This window comes from Falco cherrug, chromosome 13, assembly GCF_023634085.1.
Source record: "Falco cherrug isolate bFalChe1 chromosome 13, bFalChe1.pri, whole genome shotgun sequence".
NCBI lineage: Eukaryota > Metazoa > Chordata > Aves > Falconiformes > Falconidae > Falco > Falco cherrug.
In genome coordinates, this window is record NC_073709.1 from 18893532 (window position 1) to 18919426 (window position 25895).

The 25895-nt window shown below is 39.7% G+C and overlaps 3 protein-coding genes across 7 annotated transcripts in view; 1 reads left to right on the forward strand and 2 right to left on the reverse strand.

Moving 5' to 3' along the window:
• Positions 1 to 25042, reverse strand: part of SOCS5 (suppressor of cytokine signaling 5) — a 94096-nt gene extending 69054 nt beyond the window's left edge. For 2 of the 3 annotated variants that reach the window (XM_055725808.1, XM_027801208.2), the window contains exons 1-3: positions 25008 to 25042; positions 24289 to 24392; positions 5116 to 5190 (exon numbers count right to left, since the gene is read on the reverse strand). The gene's annotated coding sequence lies outside the window, so the exon portion shown is untranslated. The remainder of the gene's footprint in view (positions 1 to 5115; positions 5191 to 24288; positions 24393 to 25007) is intronic. The other variant, XM_055725809.1, reaches the window with a different exon arrangement.
• On the reverse strand, positions 21058 to 25795 carry CRIPT (CXXC repeat containing interactor of PDZ3 domain). Its single transcript, XM_055725819.1, has 5 exons — positions 25705 to 25795; positions 25442 to 25507; positions 25008 to 25062; positions 24289 to 24392; positions 21058 to 21446 (listed from the first exon to the last, which is right to left on the reverse strand). The coding sequence occupies exons 1-5, from the start codon at positions 25718 to 25720 to the stop codon at positions 21382 to 21384; spliced, it is 306 nt and encodes a 101-aa protein (XP_055581794.1). The 5' UTR covers positions 25721 to 25795; the 3' UTR covers positions 21058 to 21381.
• The window catches only part of PIGF (phosphatidylinositol glycan anchor biosynthesis class F), a 28857-nt gene continuing 28739 nt past the window's right edge, over positions 25778 to 25895 (forward strand). For all 3 annotated transcript variants that reach the window (XM_055725816.1, XM_055725815.1, XM_055725814.1), the window contains exon 1: positions 25778 to 25825. The gene's annotated coding sequence lies outside the window, so the exon portion shown is untranslated. The remainder of the gene's footprint in view (positions 25826 to 25895) is intronic.

Below are 25895 nucleotides of genomic sequence, written 5' to 3' on the forward strand. Positions count from 1 at the left end.
AACTCTGTTCAAAAGTAAGGACACCAGAAAAACAAAAGTGTGTAAGGACTGAAACAGGGAAAGCTGCTGGCATATCTGAGTGACAGCACGACAAAGTAGACAAACTGCCCAATCACTACATTTTATTTGCACTGCTTGCCAAATGCAGTCCTATACAGTGTCATTAACAGAATCCAGTCTTAATAAATGTCATCTGTGTGGAGTATTCGCAGGCCCTGATTTGACACATCTATTACTGGCATTACACAAGTCCTTCTTTGAGTCATTTTTGATTGAATGTGCTGATACAGACCACAGCCAGAGCTGCAGATAGTACTTCCACAGGACTTCTGGAAAAATATTGCTTGTAGCAGTAACTAGCCAAAAGATGCATCTAGTCTTTTTTACGCATTATATAGCCTAAAAATACATTTGATAATTTAAAGTTTGATTTGCCGCTATATTTAAATCTACTCACCTAGGCTTTCAGCAACTAAGCAATTCCTCCACACACTTTGATGGACTTTGCCTGAATTTTTTATATTGCTGTGCATGTACATGCCCTCTGAATTTTGGCTTGCCAGTATATGAAGATTATTACCTAGGATCTCTCTTGAGGCTATCAGTTCCATTCAAATTCCATTCAGATTTTAAATTTATGGCTAGGCTTTGATTTATCTGGCTTGATTCAATGCCCAGTGAAGTCAACGAAAAGTTCTTATTGACCTAAAAGGAAGCTGACTGAAGCACTTTGGTGTGCCTGGTTTGATCAGACATTAAAGTTCTTTTCTTCCATTAGGTTCCCTGTATTTGAAGTGGGTTAGGAACTGTCACAAAGTACTGAACTGTTTCTGAACACAGAGATGTGAAAAAAATAAAAAGCACAGCTCATGAGGGTCCAGCCCAGCTCTCACTACAATCAGCAGAAGCTGTTTCATTTACTGTGGTGGAAGCTGAGCTAGAGCTGAACATCAGAACTACATTTATTCCAGGATTTATTCCAGAAATTGAAACCTAATGTAAAAACCAGAGGGTTTTTCCTTTTCTGGGTCTTTTATTGAGTTGGAGAGAAGGTAGGATCCCAGTGCTGTTCAAAACTGCATGAATTTAATGAAATGTAATCTGTTTATTTATGTTTCCAAAGTTCTGTGAAACTCTCAACTTCCATTTTAAACAAGAAAAAGAACAAAAGGGAAAAAGCAACTGCTTTTAAGACTACAGAGAAAGGTGGAAAACCATAAATCCTAAAAGCTCAAAAATAAGAAGACCCAAGTCCCTCCTCACAAAATGATTTGTGGTAAAATGCTATGATTTTTAAGTCTGCTTCATAGTTTGGAGGTCTGATTCACTTTGAAATGCTTACTATTGTTAATGCCTCTGTCTCACTGTGTTGGATAATAATTCTCTGTGCCATGACATTTCCCAAAGACTCTCAAAAGAGTCAGCACTCCCATCATGCCAGAGGCTGTCCAGAAAGTCAAAATTTTAAAAGGGGAAAAGTCACGTAGCATGTCAGCAAAATTAATTTTACCATGCGCTAATATGCAAATGGATTTAAAAATGCTGTTTGAACGACAACATTACAGTTTGCCTTGATTCTTGTATAAAATCAAACTGGAAGAGATGTTAGAAGACCTTCTGCAAAAATATCTAAGAATGCAGCAGCCAAGGCTGAGCCCATCAGTGATGGTGGGAGCGCCTCCAGGATAATCTATTTCAGAAGGGCAAAAAAAATGCACAACCACCTGGAGCCAGAGAGAGGGGTGAGCGTGTGTGAGAGCCCCCCAGGGCAGGGCAGGGGGGGCTCCATGTGCTGGAGCAGATTCCCCCCAGCCCGCGGGGCAGCCCATGTGCATACCCCTGTTCACATCTAGATTTTGACATTTAGATGTTGACATCTAGATTTACTCAGGTGCATCCCACCTTTCTAAACAGGTGACACTTCCTCGTCAACTGCCTGGCCAGTCTGCGACTGAGCACAGGCATTGGTCTTAGCTGGGTTTCTGCCTCTCAGAGCAGCTTCCACCTCTGGAACAAGGCTTCTCCATGTTCAGCCTCCAGGCTTCATATGCCTGTCAGAGTGGCAGAGTTTGTGTCAACATTTTTTTGCGTAGGCCCAGGACTTTACACAGCCTTTGCAAGTATCCAATGCATCTAGCTCCTCATATGACTTTTGCAACTCCTTCCATTTTTGAGTTTGGAAACACCCACGCCTCTGCTCAACTCTCTGACCTAAGCACCAAAATGGGGATTTAGCAGAAATAGTAATAGGTAAACAAGAAAACTTTTCTAAAACAAACCAGTATTTTGTAATCCAGATTCATAAGGCCAAAACCCCCAGGTTAGCAAGCCTAGTAGGCCATGCTTACTTGAAGCATGACTTCTTGATGGATTGCTCTTCTCCTTGTGGGCAGGTGGTTTCTCCCCATCTATCTTTCCAGCTGCTTTGCTCTAAGCACTTTCTTACATTTATTCATAAGGTGAAGCCCAGCTGGAGGTGGCAACCTGCCTCTTAAAATACAGTACAAGTAGCTCCAACGTGCTGATCTGATGAAAGCAAACCAGGCATCCCTACCCAAGTACCCTTCACCCCGTGTGAATGCAGCAAGCAGGAAGCATTTGGGTGTTGGGAAGGGGTCCTTCTGTAGGAGAACCTTCCGGTAAGACTAAGGGTGCTCATGGTTAGTTTGTTAGGGTTTTGGGTTTGCTTTCTATGGAGAGCTATGAAAGCTGGTGGAAATTCCACGCTGTGGAATAACACTATTCTTGTTTTGTAAGTTTCATGGGGCAGGAAAATTTTCTGTAGCCAGCTTTACGTGGGTGGATCAAAGGTTGTAGGGAAACTCTGAGAGAATTAGAACAATCTTGTTTTTCATGGTATGTCAACCAATTAACACTAAAGCTTTGTAAAAACATTGTTAATAGTATTTGTTTGCTAAATGATGATAAAGCATCACATGTCAAAAAAAAAAAAGGTATACAGATAAAGATATTATAATATAGAGAAGATCTGTATCTGTATACATTCATACCAGAAAATATAAACAAATAAACATAAATACATACCTTACTTAGATAACCATCCTAGGTATATTTACCTTATCTTTTCTGGTATATTACTTGTGTAATTACAGTATATCACATTAGCTTTTGTGATCTGCAGCACTAAGTCTTGACAACTCTCTAGATAATTATGCAGACAGATGTACTATATAGGACATCATTGTTTCAGACACTGCACAAACACAATGGTGGCATACCCTGCCTCAAAGCGTTTTCTGTCTAAAAGATGTACTAGAACAGAATTATTGAGACGTAAGACTGCAGAGCCAGAAAAACTTCAGGAGATAGTATAGTCCAACTCCATGCATTAAAAGCCAGCTAAAGTGTGTTTAGACCAGCTGCAAAGGTATTTGTCCATTTTCTTGAAAAGCTGCAATAAAGGCAATTACACAGCATCCCTATACAACCTATTTTAGCACTTTACATAATCAAATGATGAAAACAAATTAGCCTAATCTGCAGCAAGGAAGATATATGTTTAACACATGGAATATGTTACTGTTGTAAGGATGGAGAACAGCTGAGCACTACGTATTTATAACATTCATTCATGCACTGGAAAATTGTTAAAATCTCTACTCATAACCTCTTTTTTAAGTAAGCAAGCTAATTCCTTAAGCTCTGCTTTAAGTTGTGTTTTCTAAAATCTGCCATCAGGACAAGTTTTCCAACTGAGTCTTTAAAAGGATCAAGTAGAGCAGAATAATTACTTCCCTTGTTTAAAGTATGACAGCCCTGTTCATTCATCCTAGAATGACACTATTTAGTTGACTCATTTATAGTTTGTAAAATACTTTTGTTCCCACATACTTTTCTGCTGTACTGCTACATAGGTGGTTATTTTCTTTATATACATCTACAATTTCTCCCTTCCTTGCTAGGCTAATTATCCTCTTAAAGAAAATTAGACTTGTTTAATGACAGATGGGGGAAGGGGGGGGGAAGTTGTGGGCGGACACTTATCAGTGCCTTATCTTGGTTCTCACATATTCATTCTTCAGTGTTTTATGCCAAAACTCTCCAGGGCTTGAAGTTAGGCTGATAAATCTATCATTTCTGACTTCTCTTTGGAGCTGAATGCATACCATTTCTCTTTTCCAGACCTTCTAGATATCTATGAGATGATTGCCAATGGTTCAGAGATTAAATTCAGCTAATTGGTTGAGTAGAAGAAAAATCAATAATGTCATACTTCAGGTGAATGGCAAAATCAGGAGACCAATTGCAGATTATCTACAGTTTGATCCAGAACAGCCACTCCTATACATAAAGATGTTGTCTCAAATTAATAGATATGAATAGATTTTACCTTGTTCTGATTTAGCCAGCACAGAGCCTCACTGGTTCCCTTAGCATACCAAGTGGGGAAAGCCTGCCTTGTGCTTACTGCTGTGCACACAGCTCATGCTGGTGCTGGGAGCACCACACCAGTTCTGCCAGCTTTACAGTTTTCTTTGTAATAAACATTTTCCAAACACAGTACAGAACTGATTTCATAATAGCATGGATTAAAGTGCAAATGTGCCATTAGTGAAAGCCTGAATGCTTGGAACGGCAAGAATACATGAACCAAGACCCAGGAAAATAGGCTGTCTAGCATTGTTCAAAGGCAGCTTCAGTTGGATGTGGGATGCAGGGAGGGGAGCTGGGCCAGGACTGGACCAGGGAAGCATGGGGTTTGTGGGTGCCAGGCAGTGTGCAGCTGAGCTGAGGGGCAGATGGCTGTGCAATGCCACACTGAGCCATGCTGTGCTGGGCCATAATGGCCTGGTTCATGCCATACCAGACTGTGCCATGCCACGCTGTGCTGGCACACCCCATACCAGGACAGGCCATACTCAGCTGTGGCAGGTCATGCCATACCAGCTCAAGCTGGGCTATACTGGGCTGACAGCCCGCACCATCTCACTAGCAGGCTGAGGGATGACTGGGGGAAGCAGGGATCCCCCAAGAATGGCAAGCTGTCTTCAGGCAAAGGCAGCCTGGCCCTTTCAGGGCTCATTCATGCAGCCTGGGGCAGCAAGGTACTTTCTCAGCTGCAGGTAAGCCCAGCCAGCACCGCATTGCTCTTACCTCCACTGCTTTTTGCTTTCCCACTGGTGACTGAGTATTGCTTCCCTAGATTTTCCTCTTCCTAATTTCTCCATCCTAGATAATATTGGAAGAAAGTGTTATCAGTAATGGGAAATTAGTTGTTGAGATCAAGGGTGTTTAGATTTTCCTGGCTCAAGCTGCTGCAAATAAACAGAGCCAAGTTTCACTCAGCAAGACCTGCACTGTCTGATGGAAATTTTTGAGAGTTGTGTAGAAACAGCCTTTCCCCAAAGAGATAAATTTCAATACCAGCCAACTAGGAGAAAGTCGTGATAACAGCATCCTTTTCAACCTGCTCCCTTGCTAGTCTAGTTGCTGTAGACAGAGGTCCCTTCCCTGCCAGAAGGTTCTGAACTTAAGGATATGCTGATCTAGCAAGGCTGTGCAGGAGAGCTGTCAGGAGTGAGCCGTCTGGGGCTCCTGCTGCCACCATCTTATGGATGCTCTCAGGCTCAGCAGGACACTCAGAGTAGATACATCCCCATCCTGTGATGGAGCAGGAGGGTCCCTGGGCAGTAACTGTTATTTCCTAGCTATGAACCACTTCTGGACTTTCTCCACCCATCATCTCCTGCAGTATGTGAAATATGCCCTACAGGTCTGAGCTGTAAGATTTTAGCATGTGCCTCCCAAGGCTGAGAAAACAAGCCATTCCTGAAACAAGGGGTGCAGCCAGGGGATGGCTGGTTTCCTCTTTACTAAACAGCACCATTTTCCTACTTCTTGAGAAATCATTTTTACTTAATGAGATATACTCTTGTTACAATGGGCTATTTTAATTCACGGGTCTGCTATGTCAAATGTGTAAAGAATCTTTTTAATGGCAAAAAGTTGTTTCTTTTTTAAAAGGTCCTCCTTTCAAAACTGCCCAGGGTTTTTATTTCCTTTTCTCCATTTTTAATAACACGGATGATAAATAATCTGAATTTTACTCCCATGGATTACATTTCCATGCTTTAAAATCTTAATTTTTCTTTGGAAATCCACTGCACACATTAGTTCTACCATTGCTATTGTTATTTTTAAATTCTGGATATTCACATAGCAGTAGGCTAGAAAGTCCTATTATTTCTTTTGTTGAAAGTATGTCATGGATAAGCCTTTTAGTAGGGGTCCTTTATGAGTCAGTATTTAAAGAGCAACTAAAAAAGCCCTCTCCATGCAAAGAGAAAAAACAGCAAGTAGTTACAAACATATTTGTCATTAATGAAATGAAAATAAGAAGAAGCACCAACATACACAATTGTGTTTATCCTCCATTATGAAAATCTATTCCAGAGCCACCTTTTAAGATGCTTTCCCTCCAATTATGTATGAAAATTAGGCACTAACACCAAAGGCCCCATCTTGAAAGTGTTTACATGTATGCATTATCTCTGTTCACATGGAATTTGCCTGGTCTAACATGATTCAAGTAATGCTGGTGCCAAAGTGTTCACTGAACCAGGTCATACATCAGGTCAGAAAGTACTCATGGACAGTGCTCTTCAGACAAAAAAATATAATCAGGGGCATTTTAAAAAAATGAACATTTAGTGTGTGATGAGAAGAGAGATATGCAGAGCTCATCTTTTGCATTTAGTCTGTGCTTTCCCTTTCTTTTACTAAGGTCATCTAGCATTTACCTCTGCTTTTCCCCTGGCAAGCTGCCCAGTTTTTTGGCCAGTTTAAGGCTATGATAATACTGTAACATTGTTAATAATTGGTAAAGGCGTTTTGAGGCAGTACTGCAGCAGTGACTTAAAGGTAGGATTTGCATGAAGAAAATGTGACATGACCTGCAGGCAATAAGTTCATACAAAAGAAAGGTAAATTATGGAAAGTATAAAAACTGCTTTACTCAATCTTCTTCAATAAATTACATCTTCTTTTGCTCAGTTTCTCTAATATTGGAAAATTTCCTTCCTCTCAAATAAATGCTCATTCTTTTTTATCATTGCTTTCTGAGCTGCAGCCTTTTACTTGTGAAACTGAAAGTAATGACTTATCCAGCGCTTTTGCTGTGACTCATTTCATTCAGGGATCACGGCTTCTTGATTTTGCTCTCATTGCAATTCATATGCTTGGGAAGAGGTTTCTCTACTGCTGCATTCTGCATGGGAGACCTATCTTCCCATCCCTTCACCTCAGCACACTCACTACTTGTAAACTTGGGATTTGATTTTTCAGAGTTTATTTGATTTTTTTTCTGTATAACAAATCCATGTCATTTGTCAAAACACAGAAAAATGACCTTACGAGTATTGTCAGACTTCACATTTAGAAGGGAATGTCACTGTGCCTTGATTTGCAATCAGTAAAACAATTAAACAAATCAAGCTTAATTCTAGAAATTTATTACATTGTGACCGAGACTGAAATTGGTCAGAACTCAAACTCGGTGAAATCTCAGTGACATTCAGATCCAGGTGAACAGTTTAAGACTGGAAATGAACCCGAGTCACAGTTTTTAATCCAGAGCAGAACTCTCACTTTCTTGAGTGGATGGAAAAAGAAAGGGCAGGTCTGGATGCAACCCCCAACTTCCTCTTAGAACTCCTGTTTCTTCAGAGTAACCCCACAGGTTAACTGTAGGTTTCTTCATTAAAGCCACGTTCAAGGGTTGGAATGTACCCCTGCATTTCCCATTTGGCAAATTTCTCTTTGGCTCTTTGGGCTGTACGGCTCATTTGTTGCATTACAACTGTAAATCCTTTTAGAGCAGAGCTTTCTTCTCTAAAGTCAGATAGTCCCTTTCCAGTAAAAGGTCACCTCTATCCTTTTAAGTACACTTAGTGATGCTGTCTTGGTGAAGATCACAAGATGATGACCATCAGGAATATTGACAGGTTGTCCCTTCATAAGCACCATGTACTTCTTGTAGGTTCTTTTTTTTCTGTCTTATTGCAAAGATCTGGTTTTCAGTCTTGGATGTTCTCCCGAATAAAAGGAAATATAATGGGAGATAATAGTAAAGCGAATAAAGGAGGAAAAAATGCTGTGAGTTCTTAATGCCCATTAAAATACCCTTAAAAGAATATGTAAAGCAGCAGTTTCTTAAGAAGGTAGTTGAGGAGGACAAAATGCGAAAGCAGTTGTACCTGTGGCATAAAGCAGTCCAGAGATGGAAACTCTAGATATCCACCAAAAGTGATAGTTACATGTATATCTGTAGCTAGATAGCTGAAAGCTGATGGCCTAGTAAGGGGTAAAGCTGCTGTTCTCCTTTAGACATTCATAATTCCCACTGAAGTGAATGACCATAGCAGGAATATTGCTCATGTAAACACTGTGCAAGCTACACCAAGGAAGCATCTCTACCCAAAGTCAGACAAACAATCCAAATTTTACATTCACTGGTTCAGTCTTGAGATCCTTCTACAACTGAAATTTCTGCTGCATTTGTTTACTAGAATGACACTTCAAACAAACCAGATGATTTTTTTCTCTCTGGTAGAACTTCTTTTTTTTTTTTCCTTCAGCCATACACTTTGTCTTAGGCAAAGCTAAGCACATGCTGCTTAGCTAAAGCTGTCTCTGTTTATGGCCTCAGTACTTCCTCCACGTGAATCCTTGGCAGCTCGAATAATTTGGAATGTGCAAAAACATATCTGCCTGCTTTCCTGCTTACCAAAAATCCTACTTGTGATCCAGACGTGCATAAACTGTGCTTCAAAGTAGACCGATTAATACTTTGAATCACTGTTTTAATTATGATTTAATTTGGAAAATGGAAATTCCTGACTTAAATAGTTTATCATTTTCTATTCCCATTTTTTTACTTCCTGAAAAAAGTTGGATTCTCATTCATCACTAATCTAGTGTTAATTTGCAGCAGTATGTAGCCTCTACATTAAATTGGGTCTTCTTTCTGCTAATCAGTAAGACACGCTCTCTACATACACAAGCACTTATTTAACATAACATATATTTATTCAGATTTAAAATGCTTCTATTTTATGATGCTAGAAAAAGGTAGCTGATATTTCTTAGAGCTGATTTCTTTTTGATTCCTGATTAGTGTTATGCTACGTTTAGGTGCAAATTGGAATTCAAATATAATACAAACATTCAGAATACTTAAGTAGTGTTTTGTTAGCTGAATAAAATCAGGTTAAATTCCTAGCTATAGGAATAAAAAGGCTTGTCAAAACCAAATTTTCATTCAAAATGTCACTTTATCTTCATGAACTGGATGACTGTTCCTGGGTAATCCATCCTTCACAATGTTAAAAGTAATTTTATCCTGAAATGGTAGAAACTGAATTTCTTGGCTTCTTAGCATCTCAGCTGTAAAGCACCTCTACATGTACCCTATTTACAACTACCATGCTTTGTGTGTCTCTCTTCTTGATGACCTATTCAGAATTTCCGATGCTGTATTGAATTTCCTACTGGTATTAATAGGAAGACATGCAGGCTTGAGAACCACAGCTCAAGAGCTGTGTTTACAGTGCTTTGATTTTCACCCTTACTGCTGTGACCATGGGCAGCCCTGTAGACTTGGCACAGAAAGCCTTTTCAGTCCTTACTTTATTTAGACTTCACCTTTCTATCCACGATCGCTCCTACTAGTCATTCAGCACTTACACCCTTTCTTTTTGCAGGTATGCTTTGATACTTATGAAGAAAGTGGTTGCACTATGCAAGCTTGCAAGGTAACTGAATGGATATAGACAACCAGATCTGTGGAATACTAGTTAAGGTGCAAGAGGCAAGTCTAATTTTCAGAACTGACACTTAGGGTGGTGAACCACTCAAAGGGACAGATTCACAGCTAGGACTGAAGTCTTGATACTGTGGCAGTGCTGTGCCAACTTTGAGCCACGAAAAAAACTGGCAGATAGCTTTGCAGTGTCTCCCAGCCTGAGGAAGTGGAGAGACCTCCAGGGAGCAGCGGCAAGGTACACACATGAAACTCCATCTCAAGTTCTGGGAATACCTTTCCCTTCTCATGGGAGGCAAAGGTCTTTTACATACAACAGGAACAGCGACAATGATAGATTGTGGTTTGTTTATACCTGTAACAAAGATTATGACTATTCATTTATTTTTTTTACAGAATTAGGGTTTACATAATATGCTTTTATTATAGTTTATATAGTCATTTGCAGCTTTTTCATGGCAGGACTGTTTCATGCCACAGAAATGCTATCTTCTGACGGCATTTTGCAGACTTCTTGAAAGCTTGCACACACAACACTTTCCATCGTCTACAAACAGAAAGAGATTGGCAGGAGGGTGTTCTCTGTCAGAGGTACTTAACTGAGGAGCTGGCACCTCACCCTGAACTGAAATAGCTTCACAGGCACGCTGCAAATACTTTCCTATTGCTCAGACTTCTCAGTGGGGAGGGACTTGGCAGGAAGCTAAGGTCTGTATGAGGGGTAGATTCTGTGATCTGTTTAGTTAAGATCTAACCACCAAGCGTACATATTTTACTGGCAGCTGCTGACAGCCCTGCTGGTCATCTGCTAGATTCGTCAGATTAGTTTTGTAAACAGATCAGGGGCACCTGTAACTTTCAGACTAGTGCCTCCTTCTGGATAGAAAAAAAATAATTCTCACAAGTGAGGAGCTGTCCTTTTTGCTGAAGGGGCTGAGGCTATCAAATAATGAGCATACTCCCTATATTTGGAAAAATGGCTCACAAGCCAAAGAGCCCAAAATAATAAAGTGTATTCCAGTGACCCTACTATATTCCTACTGTACTCTGAACTGCAGCGAATACGTGATATTGGAGGTTGCTTTATAGTTGTGGTAGCAAGGCTGATAATGCATTGGAAATAGATCACACTGGTAAACTATGATCTCTCTATTTTGGCTGACAGATGTCTTGAAGAAAAAGCAAAGGCATTCATATACTGACCTTAGAAGATTGTAACTACATGTATAACCTACACAGATTAAAATAGGTGGATGCTGGTGTAACTCTGGCCTGACAAAGGCCAGTCTGGAGGGGAGAAGCAAATGGGTTCAACCACACTTGAACCGCAGAATGAGAGGCATGTACTTCACTGGCTTATGCTAATAAGGCTGGGAGCCCCTAATGCCTTCTTTGAATGCACCCCAGAACTGTCGTAACAGTCACGTAATCTAAACTGCAATAGCAGCTAAGTATTAAAAAAAAAAAAAAAGCAAAAAAATTTCCCCAAAATAGTCTGACAGACAATTCTACAGAGAATATAGTAATGGTAACTAGTATGTAAGGTATTATTAATAGGCCTGGATGTCTAACCGATTTTTAATCAGATTACGTAAGGTGGTGTACAATCATTTATATTCACTAATAGTCAGGACAACACCTTTTTAAGTACTCAGAGCTTTAGAGTTGCCAGCCTAGTACTCCTCATAGCACTACACTTATGGCTTTCCAAAGCATTAAAGAAATTCTAGCACACAAGCTCATAGTTATTTCACGTTAGAATTTCATTGCATGTACCTGAAGTGCAGTAGGGCCATCTCAATGTTACTTCACAAGTATGGCAGCAAAAACAGGGCTCGCAAGACCCCGCTTTTCTTCTAGTTTAAGAGCAGTTTACGAAACAGATTACTCTTGCAGTCACTGAAGCTCTGAAACCTACTGGGGTGCCCACAGTTGTAGAAGTGAAATAATTCCTGGTGGTTAATCATAATGCCTGCTATTAAAAAGTCAGGAACAGCTACAGAGTCCTAGTGTATCACTGTTGTTTCCCTTTGAGAGATTTTAGGGGAGATTTTTAGCCAGCTCCCAAAGCTGATTTTGCTAATGACCCAGATACCAAGACCTTGGTGAAGTCACTTGCAGCTAGCTCCACAAAAGAGACTTCAGTGTTCCAGTGCTTCATTGCGAGGCCAGCTCATGTGCAACGGGAGCTTCAGCCTTGAGATGGGCACTGCAGCTTTCCTGCACAAAAGCATGTGAGTTGTTGGGGCCTGAACGATGAGATTCTCAAAAAGCAACAGTCTGAGTGAGAAGCTACCTAAGCTGTGTTAAGGCCTTAATGCTTAAAGGCTGCTAGGTATCAAATGCACAAGAAGAGGAATATGACTTCAGCCAGACTTTAACTACGAACTCCATTCTAGAGATACAAGGTAGATCATTCTTATAGGAAAGGAATACACAGTGGGTGATATGTGGGTTTTCTGATTAACCGAAGCATGTTTAAATATTGACTACTGAAAAACAGCAGTTCACTTCAGAGCTGTTCTCAGAAGTTAAGAATGATACTCCTATGAACTTTTATCCAGACTAAGAATATATTAGGACATTAAACTAAGGCTGAACGTTGAACAGATCACTTTGTGGACACATACGTATGGTATTGCTCAGTGTTGACAAACAGCAGGACAGCCACCAGCATCATTCTTACAGTCTTGCAAGAAGATCCAAAATCCAAAGAAGAATTTTCTTATACTGATAAAGAATTAAATGCAAAAGGATTCCAAATCACAGTTTGACGGCACTAACAGTAAAAACAATTGCCAGACACTGATTACCATATGTAGTGTGTTTCTGTTACGTTTGGAGAATCTGTACAAGAGAAACAGCTATTTCACAGCTTTGTTCTCATGCCTTGCTAGCACCTTCCAGTCTCCTAAAATTCTTGCTAAAGGATAAAAGTATTGAATTCACAGCTACTCGACAAAAACCAGACAAGGTGTTCTTTCACTGTTCACAGCATAATACCACAGTTAACATTTTACTAGCTGAAATGTAAAATGACCTACTCATCTCCCCACAAGAAATCAAAACCAAACCAACTCATCCTGACTACTAACAAAGTCTACAGAAGACAAAATTAACACCCTATCCCCGAAGACACTCAGGCACTACCCACATTTCAGTAACAGCTGGATGACCACACACCTTTGAGGATCCAGTTCCTGAGGATTCTGTCCCTTTTCAAAGGATTCTATAGGTTACTTTCCAAAAGGTGCTTTGATTAACAAAAAAAAAAAAAAAAAAAAAAAAAGTCTCCCCAGCCAGCATTCCCCCTGTTCCTCCCAGAAGATACCAGACTGATGTAATCTCCTTCTACACTGTCCTCTATCCTTTCTGGCTGGCAAAATTAGGGTGCAAGCTAAAATTCCCAGCTGGCATAGCAAGACAAGCACCCCACAGGGCTTCAGAAACTGCTGCCTGGTAAGCTGCCCTTTGGAATTCATAGCCCACTGGAACAACAGCAAGGGCATTACGTGCCTGTTCCTAAAAGTCATATATAGCAGAAATTTGGTTAAGTGGACTACAATGAAGTATGTCTAAGTGGCTGCAGAGAGCCATTCACCTCCTGAACTGCCTCTTTCCTCCACATGAATGCGTCTATATCCTGAAATTAAGACTCTCAAATACACAGAAACGTTATGGGGCCTTCTGCAGAATTCAAAGCAGAGAAAAAAGCTGTATTTTTTTAGCTCTCAAAAAATATTTGTAATCCTTCTCCTTAACCTAAAGTTATTTCCTAGGACAGACTGGAAAAGGGTTGAATGATATACTATATCATGCAACGATGCCATGCAAAGTATACATTATACTAAGTCAGTACTGCACTATCAGGCTGTTTCAATATATGGAAAATGCTCAGTCATCAGTTAGCAGGCTGTCTCATTGCTCTCATTGAAGGTAATTTATTTATCACTAGTGGAAATTCCAGCTCAGAAGTCTTGTTTGCTACTTTTTGAAGGGAATACAGAACCAGCAAGGTAACATGATGCAGTTTCTTTAGATCTCTAAAATCAAATAGTCTTTCCAGGTCCTTCTGCATAGGGAAAAGATCAGCTACTGTTGTATCTCTATTTACCTGCTAGTGGCAAGCTTAATTTTTATTAAAGCTTTATTGGAAATAAACCTGCCAGTAACAGTAAATCAGACAATGGTATTTAAAAAAATGCCAGCTGTTCTAAATGCCACTTTTTATGCCTTATTCATAGAAGCTTGATGTGAGCATCCATTCTCAAAGAAACCAATTAAATGGAATTAGGTCCCTACCTACCTTTAAATATTTGCACGTCTGAACCAAAGTAGGAGCAATACTTGGAGGAAAAGATACTGTTCTACATCAAGAAGTGTGGCAAAATCTGCCTGTTAACATGAATTTGAATCAAAAATTTATCTTTTAGAGATATTTGGGTTTTTTTCTTATCAGATCATTGATTTATTTTAATACTTGCTCTTTCTTCAGCATTCTTAGTTTTACCAGTTTTATAAATGTAACATTTTTCACATGCAAATGTACTTTGAGATTTACTTGTGGGTTCCTCAATGCACTGTAATCCTGTTGACCCATCTTATTGAGAAAATGTTGTCCTGCAACAACCTGGATATGCCTTAATCTTTGGCAGAATTGGGATAATGTGTCATAACCCATAGATGTCCAGATAAGAACTGGCTAAACTGATAGTTTTATGTATGAAATGTTCAATAACTATCACATTTCCTGCCTAACTATAATCATCGCTGAAAGCTGAACAATTATAAGGAGAAAGTGTTTACACAAATAAGACAGCTGTATAGCCTGAAGTATTAAGGGCCGGTGGGGAAAATTACATACTCATACAAAAAACGTTATGGAAAACTGTTTGAATGGACCTCAAGGTAAAAAAAAAACCACCAACGTACCAAAACTATGCTCTGTTTGTTTTCCAAATAAACTGATTCATTAAAGGGGTTCTTGTGTCAAACTCTTAGTCTGCCCTGGTCATACAGGTATTGGAAGTATTACACACACAAAAGACACACAGAGACCAGACATCTCCTAGCAATCTACATATGCCGAAGTTTTTTTGAAAGAATTCTAACCCCAACCTGACATCAGCTTCCTCAGCAGCCTTGGACAGATCAGCTGAATGGTTCTTGTTTATCTATCTTGTGTGGCATTATGAGAGAAAATTAACACTTACCGAGTGCCCAATGACAGATGCATGCGCCTGTGCTACACACACTTCTACTGTTGCCAGTACTACAACTTCCTCTCTCCATCCAAGCATCGATTTTTCATTTCAAATATAAAGGCAGGAATGAAGCCAGAGCATATGGCACTTTATGGTAGAGCAGTCTTTATAAAATTGCATTTCACAGCTAGCGTGTGACAAGCACACTTGTCAAAACCTGGCTAGCCTATATATTCACCTCCAAACAATCTTCATGACCTTGCCACATGCAGTCTTATATCGGAAAGGATTTAAAACTTTTTATTTGCTTAAATAAACTTCACCTTTAAAAAAACCTGTCCCTGGCCTCCAGCTGTTTCTGAAAAAACAAACACCCCAATCTTCAGAAATCTTTTATAGAATAAAAAGACATGGAGATTGCAAGCTAGTGTATATCCTTAATATTTGCATGATCATCTGTTTTTAATTTAGCTAATATAAATAATTTTAAATGTTTTCTCTTTTATAATGAATGTATGTGACAGTCTTTTCTTCATGGGTTTCTTTTCTTCATGTACCATAATACCTGGCTGTCTGTTTTTATCTCAGTGCAACTATCAATGCTGCACTTACTCAAAGTTCAGCAGGAGCGTATGCTTATATGTTAGCCACGTGCAGAGAGGTAGATATGATAAGAAATCTGGATAAAACAGAAAGAAATAGGGGTGAATATTACCAACAAAATCTTAACAGATCAATTGTTATCACCTAACCTTCCTCCTAACCTTTTAAAGATTTCTGTGAAACCCTAATAAGTAGAGACTACCTGAAAACCAAACAAATAGGTCTGAAAATCAGTAGAATAACTCTTCCCTTTAATCACTTTTGCTTACTTCCCATCCTTCAGGAAACAATGATTTTGGAAGCCATAAAAGGAAGCTGTTCATCACTGAAATGTCATGTCATCACTTCTTCAAAAGCCTTCCATAGAAAGACAGAGATTTAAGACGCCAGAGTAAAGTCTTTGCTTAATCTAATTAGCATTTAAATATTTGAATCAATAAGAGACGGCAGTTGGACTGGGCTCGATGCCAACTCTGAGAGCCATGCCTTTTGTCACATGTGGTCTCAGTTGCACTGATGTGTTACTGAAGAGTAGCAAATGCATCAGAATAGTCAATGTCCATGACACAATCTGGGAGCTGTATAAACTTAAAATCTTTATCTTCTATGGAAGCAGCAAAAGGAGTAACAAGATTAACAACAGGGAATGATTTCCTGAAGACTCGACTCATAACGATATATTTAAGATGCCTACGATGAGACCCATTAACTGGTAGAAAATGGCAACTGTGAGTTCTGTGTGTTTGCACATTACCTGAAACAGTTAACAGTACTAATATTTAATCATCATAACCATGACAAGGCAGAAAAAAAACCCCACCTCAACATTTGTTTTCCCTATACCATTTGGAAAACAAGCATATAGTAAGTGCATTTGCTGGAAGTGCTTATGCTTAATGAATCACCAACATTGCTAAATTCAGTGCAGAGACAGAGACACACAGACACAAAGGAGAAGTAGTTTCTAGAGGTTTTCTACTAGAAAGCCCATCTGGAAATGTCTGCTTAATTAGGTGGTTATTTGGCCATCAATTCAACGGTGCCTAAAAAATTTACTTGCTTATTTATCGTAAATGATGGCAGCAAGGCAAAAAAAATAAGCATCGTAAGTGTCTTCATGAACCATGTAAGAAAGTAATCTTTACCAGCAATACCCACATGGAGAATACTCCACTCAGCTCTTCCTTCAGTTTCTTGGCAAGATTACAAACAAATTCTTTGAGGTCTCTTTAACACATCTGTTCCTGTTGCTCTGAAGTGGATGAAATAAGCACTCCTGGTCAACAGAGAACTCAGGCATTCTGCAGGCATTTGCCAGACATGACAAACACATGTGTACCTCATGCACGTTCTGTGAAGTAAACTATGGCCCCCACCCATAAAAGTTGATGAAAAAATCAGCTTCTGATGAATTTCAGATGGTAACTTTTTCTTCCATAAAAGCACAAGTCTGGAAGGAAGATAAGCAGTTCAAAACCAATTGGTCTTCACATGAAGCACATTTGTAATCCTCACTAGAAAAAACATTTGGCTCTGTTATTTGTAAGGGCTGTCACCATGCCTTATCAGATTGTCCAACCAGTTTGCTGACTGGGAGAGCGAAAATATTTTTGCTTAATAGCAAACCTCAGCTGTGATGCAGCCATGTGTTCATTCCCTCGTGATATTCAGTGTGAGCTCTCCTGCCACCAGGATTCCATTTAGCACCCTGCAACATTTTTTTTTTCTTAAACCAGTCCAGTGATGTGGTACAATAATGTAAGCGAAACAGATCCCTGCATGACCCCATGTGCCCACTGAGCAGATAGTTCTATTAAAGCAGCCAGTAAGTCAGTGACTGGGCAGCAACATCCCAAAAACCACTGTTGGATTCTCCAAGGTTCAAAGCGAATGACAGAAAGGGGCCCATCTTTAGGCCATATATACTTACAGGAGATCAGGAAGCCCAGTTTCAATCCAGGGAAAACAATGGCTTGTCTGAGGGGTTTTTGTAAGACTTTATTAGCCCCAGAATCTTATTTGCAGTGTAGAGGCCCTATCACAAACTAAATTTTGCCATACCAGATGCTAATAGCCACAGCTCCTGCTCTTGGCTTACCATCTTTCAGTGAATAATGAATCTGTCCTGCTGGGGATTCTTTCTATGTCTGGGAAACTTACAGCTTTGTTTTAGGGAAATATAGCAACACAGTTCGCTGCACTACTTCAAGCAGCTGCTTAATTCAATCTGTTGTTCTTTAATTCTTGCATATACCTCTTATGTCCACTGATAATACAAAGGCACCTGTCATTCTTGCCCAGAATTTATGACTGTGAGATCAGCAGAGTGTCCTGGTCTAAGCGTCTCTGGGCACAGCGACACTCAGTTTGTAGAGAACTGGAATATTTGTGCAATCTGAGGCACTGCAGAGGGGTGGGCTGATTATATAGGGTGATACATAGGTGCAACAGACTTACCATCCGAAAACTATATCTCTTACTTTGCTAAATAAGAGATTTTGGCATAAGTTTGGCCATTCTCAAGAAAAATTGAATGCAAGGTGGTCAGTGACATCTCTGTATATAAGACAAAGTCTTTCTTGTTATCCTTCTGATGATGAATAAACAGAATAAACCTAAGAAGGGAAAAAAACCCACCACATTTCTATAAGTAAACAATTAAAGTAGTCCTAATGCTTTGGGACAGTATTGCTGAATGACTATCCTGGATGTTCCTTTCATCAGCTTCTACAGCAGAAAGAACAGGGTTTAAAACAAAAAAAACGCAAACAAAAAAATCACAAAAAAACCAACATGGAGAAGAATGTGAGAACACCATAACAGAATAAGGACCCTTCGACAGTTCCTGCTCGATTTTCATCTGACTGGCTGTTACAGGCACAGTAACATTTTTATAACTAATCTGTTCTTTCAATAATCTACGTTGAAATGTTGCTCACACTTAGCTCAGTAATAGCTCTGGCCAATGAACATGCAGAAACAGTGAAGCCAGTATAAGAATCCAGCAGTACTGAAGAAAATTCTAATCCTACTAAATCTGGCAACACAAATCTCTTATGTAAACTGTGATTTAGAGGACAATCTGATCATCTGGGAACATTAATGTGTTTGCAGTACACAAAACAAAAATGGCAACTTTCCATTACAGATTTTCTTTTGTTTTCCATTGCATAATGTCTCAGGAAAGGCATCCATTGCTAACAAAATATTTTTGGTATCAACAAAAATGCTTTTATATGACAATTTCATTATACTGAAACTGTATTTTATGTTAGTTTTGTATCTTAGGATTGTATGTTAGTTTCAAAGCTAACCTTAAGTGCTTCTTTGCCAAGATTGCCTTGAACTGTGGTGCATCTCAGAGGTGCAGGATAGGGCTTATGATCTAAATTTAAAGCAACGGGTGTCCAAAACAATGTTCCGAAAATGGGCTTTTCCGGAAGTTGGCTGTTACATCAGCAAATTTTACAGATCTCAGAAACTGAACCCCTCACAAGGCTAAGAAGGTTTGAGAGCTACAGATGGAAGATCCCAAGCATGTACAAACCACCAGAACAACAAACCGCTGTTTGTATCCACTATTAAAAAAAAAACCACCAACATACAAAAAAACATCCAAACAAAACATGTCCTCCTTTTCCAACAAAAATACATTCTGACATACAAAAGCAGCTGCCCAGTAATAAGATACAGGTGCATGACAGCTCTATTCACAAAGTAACTATGAACAATGGATCATATTATTTAAATCCCTGTTGTTCTTAAAATCAGTTACAAAATGAGGTAAGAGTTCATTCAGTGCCACTGTTTACAGAGTGCAATAAATATTCAATTCATACCATGTATTCAAGAATTACAGTCATGCTTTTGAAATCGAGATACTGGCAAGTTTTAGGAAGACAAGAAAAGAAGTTTTATTCACAGAATAGAAAAAAAAAAATCAATCTTACAGAACACACCCATGAAGGGTGAAAAGTTCAGAGTATCAGAGAATCTGCCACCTGAAAACGCCACACACACCACTGACAAGCACTTGCTGCAAAACTTGAAGCCAATTATAGACATTTTCTTTTCATCCCTATAAAGGAAGTGCCATAGAGATGTACATTAATGTTAAAATTCTTTGATGTGTTTGGAAAAAAATGGCCACCACCATGTGGAAATAATTTTGGAGGTTGCCAGCTATCACCAGCTACCTAGCCCACATACCTCCATTCAATTGTTAAGGTAACTGAAACTTTTAAGAAGAACAGCAGCAGCACTGCTCACTTCTTTTGGGAGACGCAGCTCATTCCACTATCCTGACAAAGCTTCTTAGTAAATATAAAATGCTGAAAAGAATTACCATTTTAGCGGCTGCAGGATGTGAACGCATTTGGAACAAGGAACTTTGGTGACAGATGCCCAATAATGGATAGTTAAGGGTAACAGGAAATGTCAGACAACCCCCTTTAGAGGACTGCTTCCAGTGCAACCACAGCATGGCAGGAGCTAAGAGCAAAGAGAATAATTATATCCCCAGTATTCTTTATTTTCTCCCACTAACACATAGAACAGTGATTGTTCAATCTCCATTAGTCATGCAGTTGTCTCAGTAATAGATGTAAGAACAAAAGGAAACCTAAACCAGAGTATCTATTCATAGGGAAATTCCCATTGACAGTTTTTCGGTTACAGTTGAAAGAAAGTTGCAAAAGCATAAGGGATTGCCAAATGGGGATTGCTGGGAGGAGTAAACACTTAAAAAGGTATAGTTAAAACCCCACCAGAAATTTAAATAATACCATTTTTTTCCCTTAAAATGCATGCACTGTGAACATTTATTACTCTCCATAACAGAAATTGCTTTCTTAAGTAGAAACTAACCAAAGGACAAAAGAAATGCAGAGCAACGCTCAGCCTCTCATGTTCAGAGAGGCTCACTTCAAGTCTTGCATCAAACCAATGCTGAAGAGAAGGCAGCCTGTTTCAATCTGTCAGATCTGACACGTATATAAGGAATTACATCATAGAATTCAAAAGCCAGTTTCAAACCAAGTATTTAAAAGCCAGACTAACTGAGGAAATGATGAGACTGAGACCTGGCTTTAGAAATAGATGCTCGTTATTTTATTGCCTTGGGCCACCAGATACCCTGTGTGAAGTCTCCTTAGAACCTAACAAGGGAATAGCTGATCAGTCTTACTGTCAAAGAAAGAACTGGCAGAGTAGCACACTAGATTTCAGTAGTTAAAAATACTTGTGATTTAACCAACCCTACTATAGGCAGACACAAAATTCAACAGGACACTCGCGTTAAAATCTGAAGAACATTACTTAAGAGGGGAGGACGTAATACTTTGGGGTGAGAGTAATTATAAATACCTATAAGCAGAGAACTAAATGAAGATACTACTATAACGAGGTGATACAAGCTCATATTTTATACATCTAGAAAGTATTACTATCAGACAAGTGGAAGACTCAAGATACTGCGAAAGAACCAAAGTTTTAATCTCAAAGATCTGTGTTATAATGGTAACAGTTTCAACATATCCACTAGGATCTTCTCATTCACTTCAAACTGTATCAGTTGCTGCAAACCATTACCTTTAAATACCAGTTAAAATTAGTGCTGTACGAACAAAAATCAAACATTATGTCCATTTCTAGGCAAACAATCAGGCTGTCTTTACCTCTTATCTCATTCCAAGCAAATATTTTCCAGAAAGCAATATTCACAAATTATTTTCAAGAAAAGTTACTGTACAAAGACACAAAAGTTAAAGTTCATAAAAAGACTAGTCAATACAATTAGACAGAAGTTTGCTTGTAGTTCTTCGTATCCAAGACCTTCTTGCCACACATTGAGCAGATGCCTATAAGTACACAAAAGGTGTGTAAATTTTAAAATCATAAAAGTTTTTCTTCAAAAACATAGTTGCTATGTTTTTGTAAAGATCATGTTCAAAAAATTGTTTAAAAGAGTTCTCATTGACAATCTGTCCGTGCATTTTCTCACCAGATATTGCAAATTCAGCAATAATAATGAATTTAATATAAATTAGTATTTACAGCATATGTGTAATACTGCCACTTGAAAAAAAAGGTTCTATTTTGAGAGCGTTATGATTCACAATACTGCCCAAAGCCTCTATAATTTGCTGGAATACTGGAAAAGAGTCAGGAAAGGCTCCCACCTGGCAAACAGGTAAAAACTCATGAAGTTCATGAGTCCTGTAACCAAACCAAGGCCTGAGATAAAGAGAAAGCAGCTAGCCTAGGAAAATATAGTCACCAACAAACGGACTGCTAAACGGGGATTAACAGGTAGGGAGCTTCAGACAACAGAGAAAGTGTCGATTTCACAGAATTAAGCTATTTTTAGAGTAGTAGAAGTGAGAAACAATGGACACCACAAATACTTGAGAGCTGAAGTGAAGATAACCACCGATGTCCCACAGGACTTTGACCTAAACCCAGAGAACGACAAGTCAGAAGACAACAGCAGCAAAAGTACACATGTCCAGCAGGGGCAGAGGGGTGCATTGCCTCAATGTTTCCCTCTTCTTCTAAAGTAGAAAGGTGTTACATCTTTTGTCTGGTAAGGCCACATCTTGTTTTACAAGATCATTCAACAGCAGACACAAAACAAGTCAAGCAGCAACTATTCTGGTTAACTCTCTCCAAATCATGTGCTTTCATATATTGACATGATGTGACCGGTCACATACCTACAAGTCCATCAGGAAATAGAACAGCAGGGCACATCTCACATGCTTTACTTTGGAGAGCAAAATCCAGCCCACATGCTGTTCACTTCAGGTCTAAATTGACCAGTAATTAACTCTCAGTTTCAGAGATACACAACAGTTGAAGCACTAAGCCATATGACCGCATTTGCTTAAAGAAACACGTCACAACCATATCTTTGACGACTGGAACTAGAACCTAAAGCACTTAAAAAGTTCTGAATTTTATGGAGACCAGATCCAACCTGGAAGGATATACAAGCAGGCGAAGACGAAATCCTGAAGCCCACCCAAACCAGCCAGCCATAAGTTTAAGAAAGCAAAAAAGGTTCTACCGTATGGGATTTGGGCAGCCATCTGGCAAGCATCTAGCAACCAGAAAAGGCAAGCCTCCTACAGCAGGCTGCTAAAGCACTGACTCAGTACGCATTTATAGAACAATTAAATTTCATAAACAAAACTTACTACTAGTTAGCTGTAGCTCTGCATCTAGCAATTGGATCACCCCATGTCTCTGTGCTATGCGCATTTCTTGGTATTAACAATGTAACTGAGTTCACGTCACTTTTTCCCCTCCCCAGAAATTACAAGTTTAAGCCTTTTTGCTTTCCTATTCAAAATGGCAACACTAGTAGAAGTTTTATATCCTCAAGGCTCTCCATCAGATTTGCTTGAAATTGATTTTATTACCCCCTCAGGAGGTTTTGAACAGTTTTAACAATACTGAAGACTTACTGTGAAGACTGAGATAGAAACCTTCCGGGTATAAGCAGAATTTCAGAATTTTTTAAGTACAAAAAAGATTTTATATATTATGCACTGTACAGTGCAATATCTTGCTTTCTTGGAACGATGACTGTATTCTTCTTTTTCATTTTTCAGTTTCACCTTAAGCCAAGCTTGACTTATGATGCATTGAGCATGTTCATAACTGGACCAGAGGCTCCTTGCAGAGAAATTAACCTTTCAGTGACTTATGTTAAGCCACTGAATGCCTAAGAGTACACGCAGGCTCAAAGACAACCGTAAGCATAATCTGCCTTCAGAGACAAATTGCTGAATTGCTTTTACATCTCAATTTATTCTTTTCTCTTTGCTTTTTATTCCCAAGGTATTCTACTTTTGTTAAACTAGCCTAATGCTTTACCAAGATTATAAGTTGTTGTTTTGTGGGGTTTTTTGGGGGGAGTGGATGAGTCTGGGGTGTTTGGTTTTTGGTTTGAGTTTTCTTTCTTGTTTGTTTTTTGAATGGATTGGGGTTTTTAGGTTGTTTTGCTTTTGGGTTGGGTTGGTTTTTTTTTTTTGAGACCACTACTTCCAGTTTTAGATTTAGCTATTATAAAAAGAGGAGAGGGGATAATGGAGCAGAAAAGGGACTGCAACAAGCAATTGAGTTTTACAGAACCTAATAATTTTTTTAAAACTAAGAAAACCTGAACTTGTTAGATGACTGTTTTCTATGCAAATGCCAAAACTAAGTTTACAATTATTCTTCCAATTCTAGTGCTTCAGATACCAGAAACATTCTAAAAGAAGCAGAATCATAGAATGACTTAGGTTAGAAAGGATCCCCAGCAGGCTCTAGTCCTGCCCGCCCACTCAAAACACAGCCATCCTGGATGAGGCTGACTCAGGGCTTTTCAAGTCAAGCTCTAAATGCCTCCCTTAGAGGTTCTACAAGCTCTGTGGGTCCCCGTAATTACAATATTTAACCAGCCTCACAGTGAAAATGTGTTTCCCTGTACGTAATTAGAATTTTCCACATTCTGTGTACATTTTCTCTTATTCTATTACTACGCATCTCAGAAGAGTCTGACTCCACCTTCTCTATGCCTTCCTATTAGTAATTGAAGACAGCAGTTAAATCTAGCCTTAGCTTTCTCTTTGTATGGTGAATCAAATTCAAGAGTTCTACTTGTTCTCTAATTTCAAACCAAACTGGGGTAATTTGGTACTCAGTGAAACTCACCTTTTTTATAGGCACATCCTTGACAATAGTGAGACCCTGGCTGATGGACAGAACTCTTACAAATCCGACATATTGCAAATTTATTCTTTCCATAAGGATCAAATCTGGGAAAAAAGAAAAATATTTTATTTATATACCTTGAAATAAAGTATTTCCTCTGCCACATCCCCAAAAGTCTAAGCCAGCGGGCACAGACAGAAACTTCAGCAAAAACTATGATTTAGAAGAAGGACATATAAAGATTATTTCTAATAGGCTGCAGAAAAGCTCCCACTTTCCCTGTTAAGGGATTTCTTGCATTACGGACAAAAACTTAACAAAAGAAGAACTAAAAATATGTCTTTTTCTTTCAGATACCATACTATATTGAACTTAAACACCTCCCAGAAGCATAACAGAATATCCCCTGCCCAACATTAAGGAAATGCTTGTGAGATTGTACCAGCAATCTCAGCACAGAAAAGTAGCCTTCCCGGCTCCAATCCTAACAGTGAGAACTGCAGTAAAACAGTTGCCCATGGTCTATGGTTCAGCAGAAAGCACCCGTGAAACATGTATGGACATGCTTTTACCAACTAATCAAATGACATAATCCACACAAATATACTGGGTTTTTTAAATGTATTTTGGACAAGTTTGAGCAGTTGCCCAGATATGGAGGAAACGGGCTATTTACAGCAAACTGACTTCTTTAGCCAAATTCAATATTAAATACTAACCTTGCCTTCTTTGAGGTCAGTGCCTTGTTTTCATTTAACTTGCGGCCACCACTTTCTACAAAAAGAACAAGAACATGAACCAGTAAGTTTTCCAGTTCCATACTTAAAAAAAGCTTAGTTGACAGCTTTTACACGTGTGCAAAAAAAGTCACAAAGAAATAAACCACACAGCACAGCATTAAAGCACTGCACAACAGTATGCCTTACACTGCGCTCTATTTGCATATTGTCATTACGCACAAGGAGAAAAATCCCAGGCAAGGTCAATACGGAACGGCTCGGGATAGGTATTTCCCGGTGCGTTAAATGCGCGTGGGAGGGAAACTAAGGGGTTAAAATTAACCTAATCAACTATTTCACATTCTAACCGTAAGAAGGCGAGATAGCTCAGGTGCCCAACCTAGAAAACAAGCGTTAAACCTCCTCAAGGTTACCTGTCGTGTTTCTCGCACCATCCTTCCAGGTATCGGGAGTGATCACCGTACCCAGTTTCTTCTCGCCTACGTAAGGAGACATTACAAAGAAACGAATTAAAACCGTTAGTACCGCGGCAAGCGCCGCCTACGGCAGAGCGACAGCCACCGGGCCCGCCACCAACAGCCCACCCACTGAGCCCCAGGGACGCCGGGACCCCCGAGGGCAGGCCCCGGCGGCCTGGTCAGGGCCCTCACCGCCACCCCGGGCCGCCCGCACTCACACTTCTCGCACACCATGGCGCCGCCGCCACAACACCGCCGCTTCCGGGCCCGCCCCGGAGCTGACGTTGGGGGGCGCCGGTTTCCGTTGCCGGGCGGCCCCGCGGCGGCGGCGGCGCTGCGGTAAGAGGCGGACCGGCCCCCCCCGCCCCCTCATGGCTTGGGGCAGGTGCCGCTGAGCGGAGGCCTGCTG

Excerpts from the sequence above, each read along its gene's own strand:
- CRIPT (XM_055725819.1), bottom strand. Across the intron at positions 24,393-25,007 it reads CTGACCTCAAAGAAGGCAAG|ATTTGATCCTTATGGAAAGA; the intron begins GTTAGTATTTAA and ends CTTTTTTCCCAG. Across the intron at positions 21,447-24,288 it reads AGGATGTGCCTATAAAAAAG|GCATCTGCTCAATGTGTGGC; the intron begins GTGAGTTTCACT and ends GTGTACTTATAG.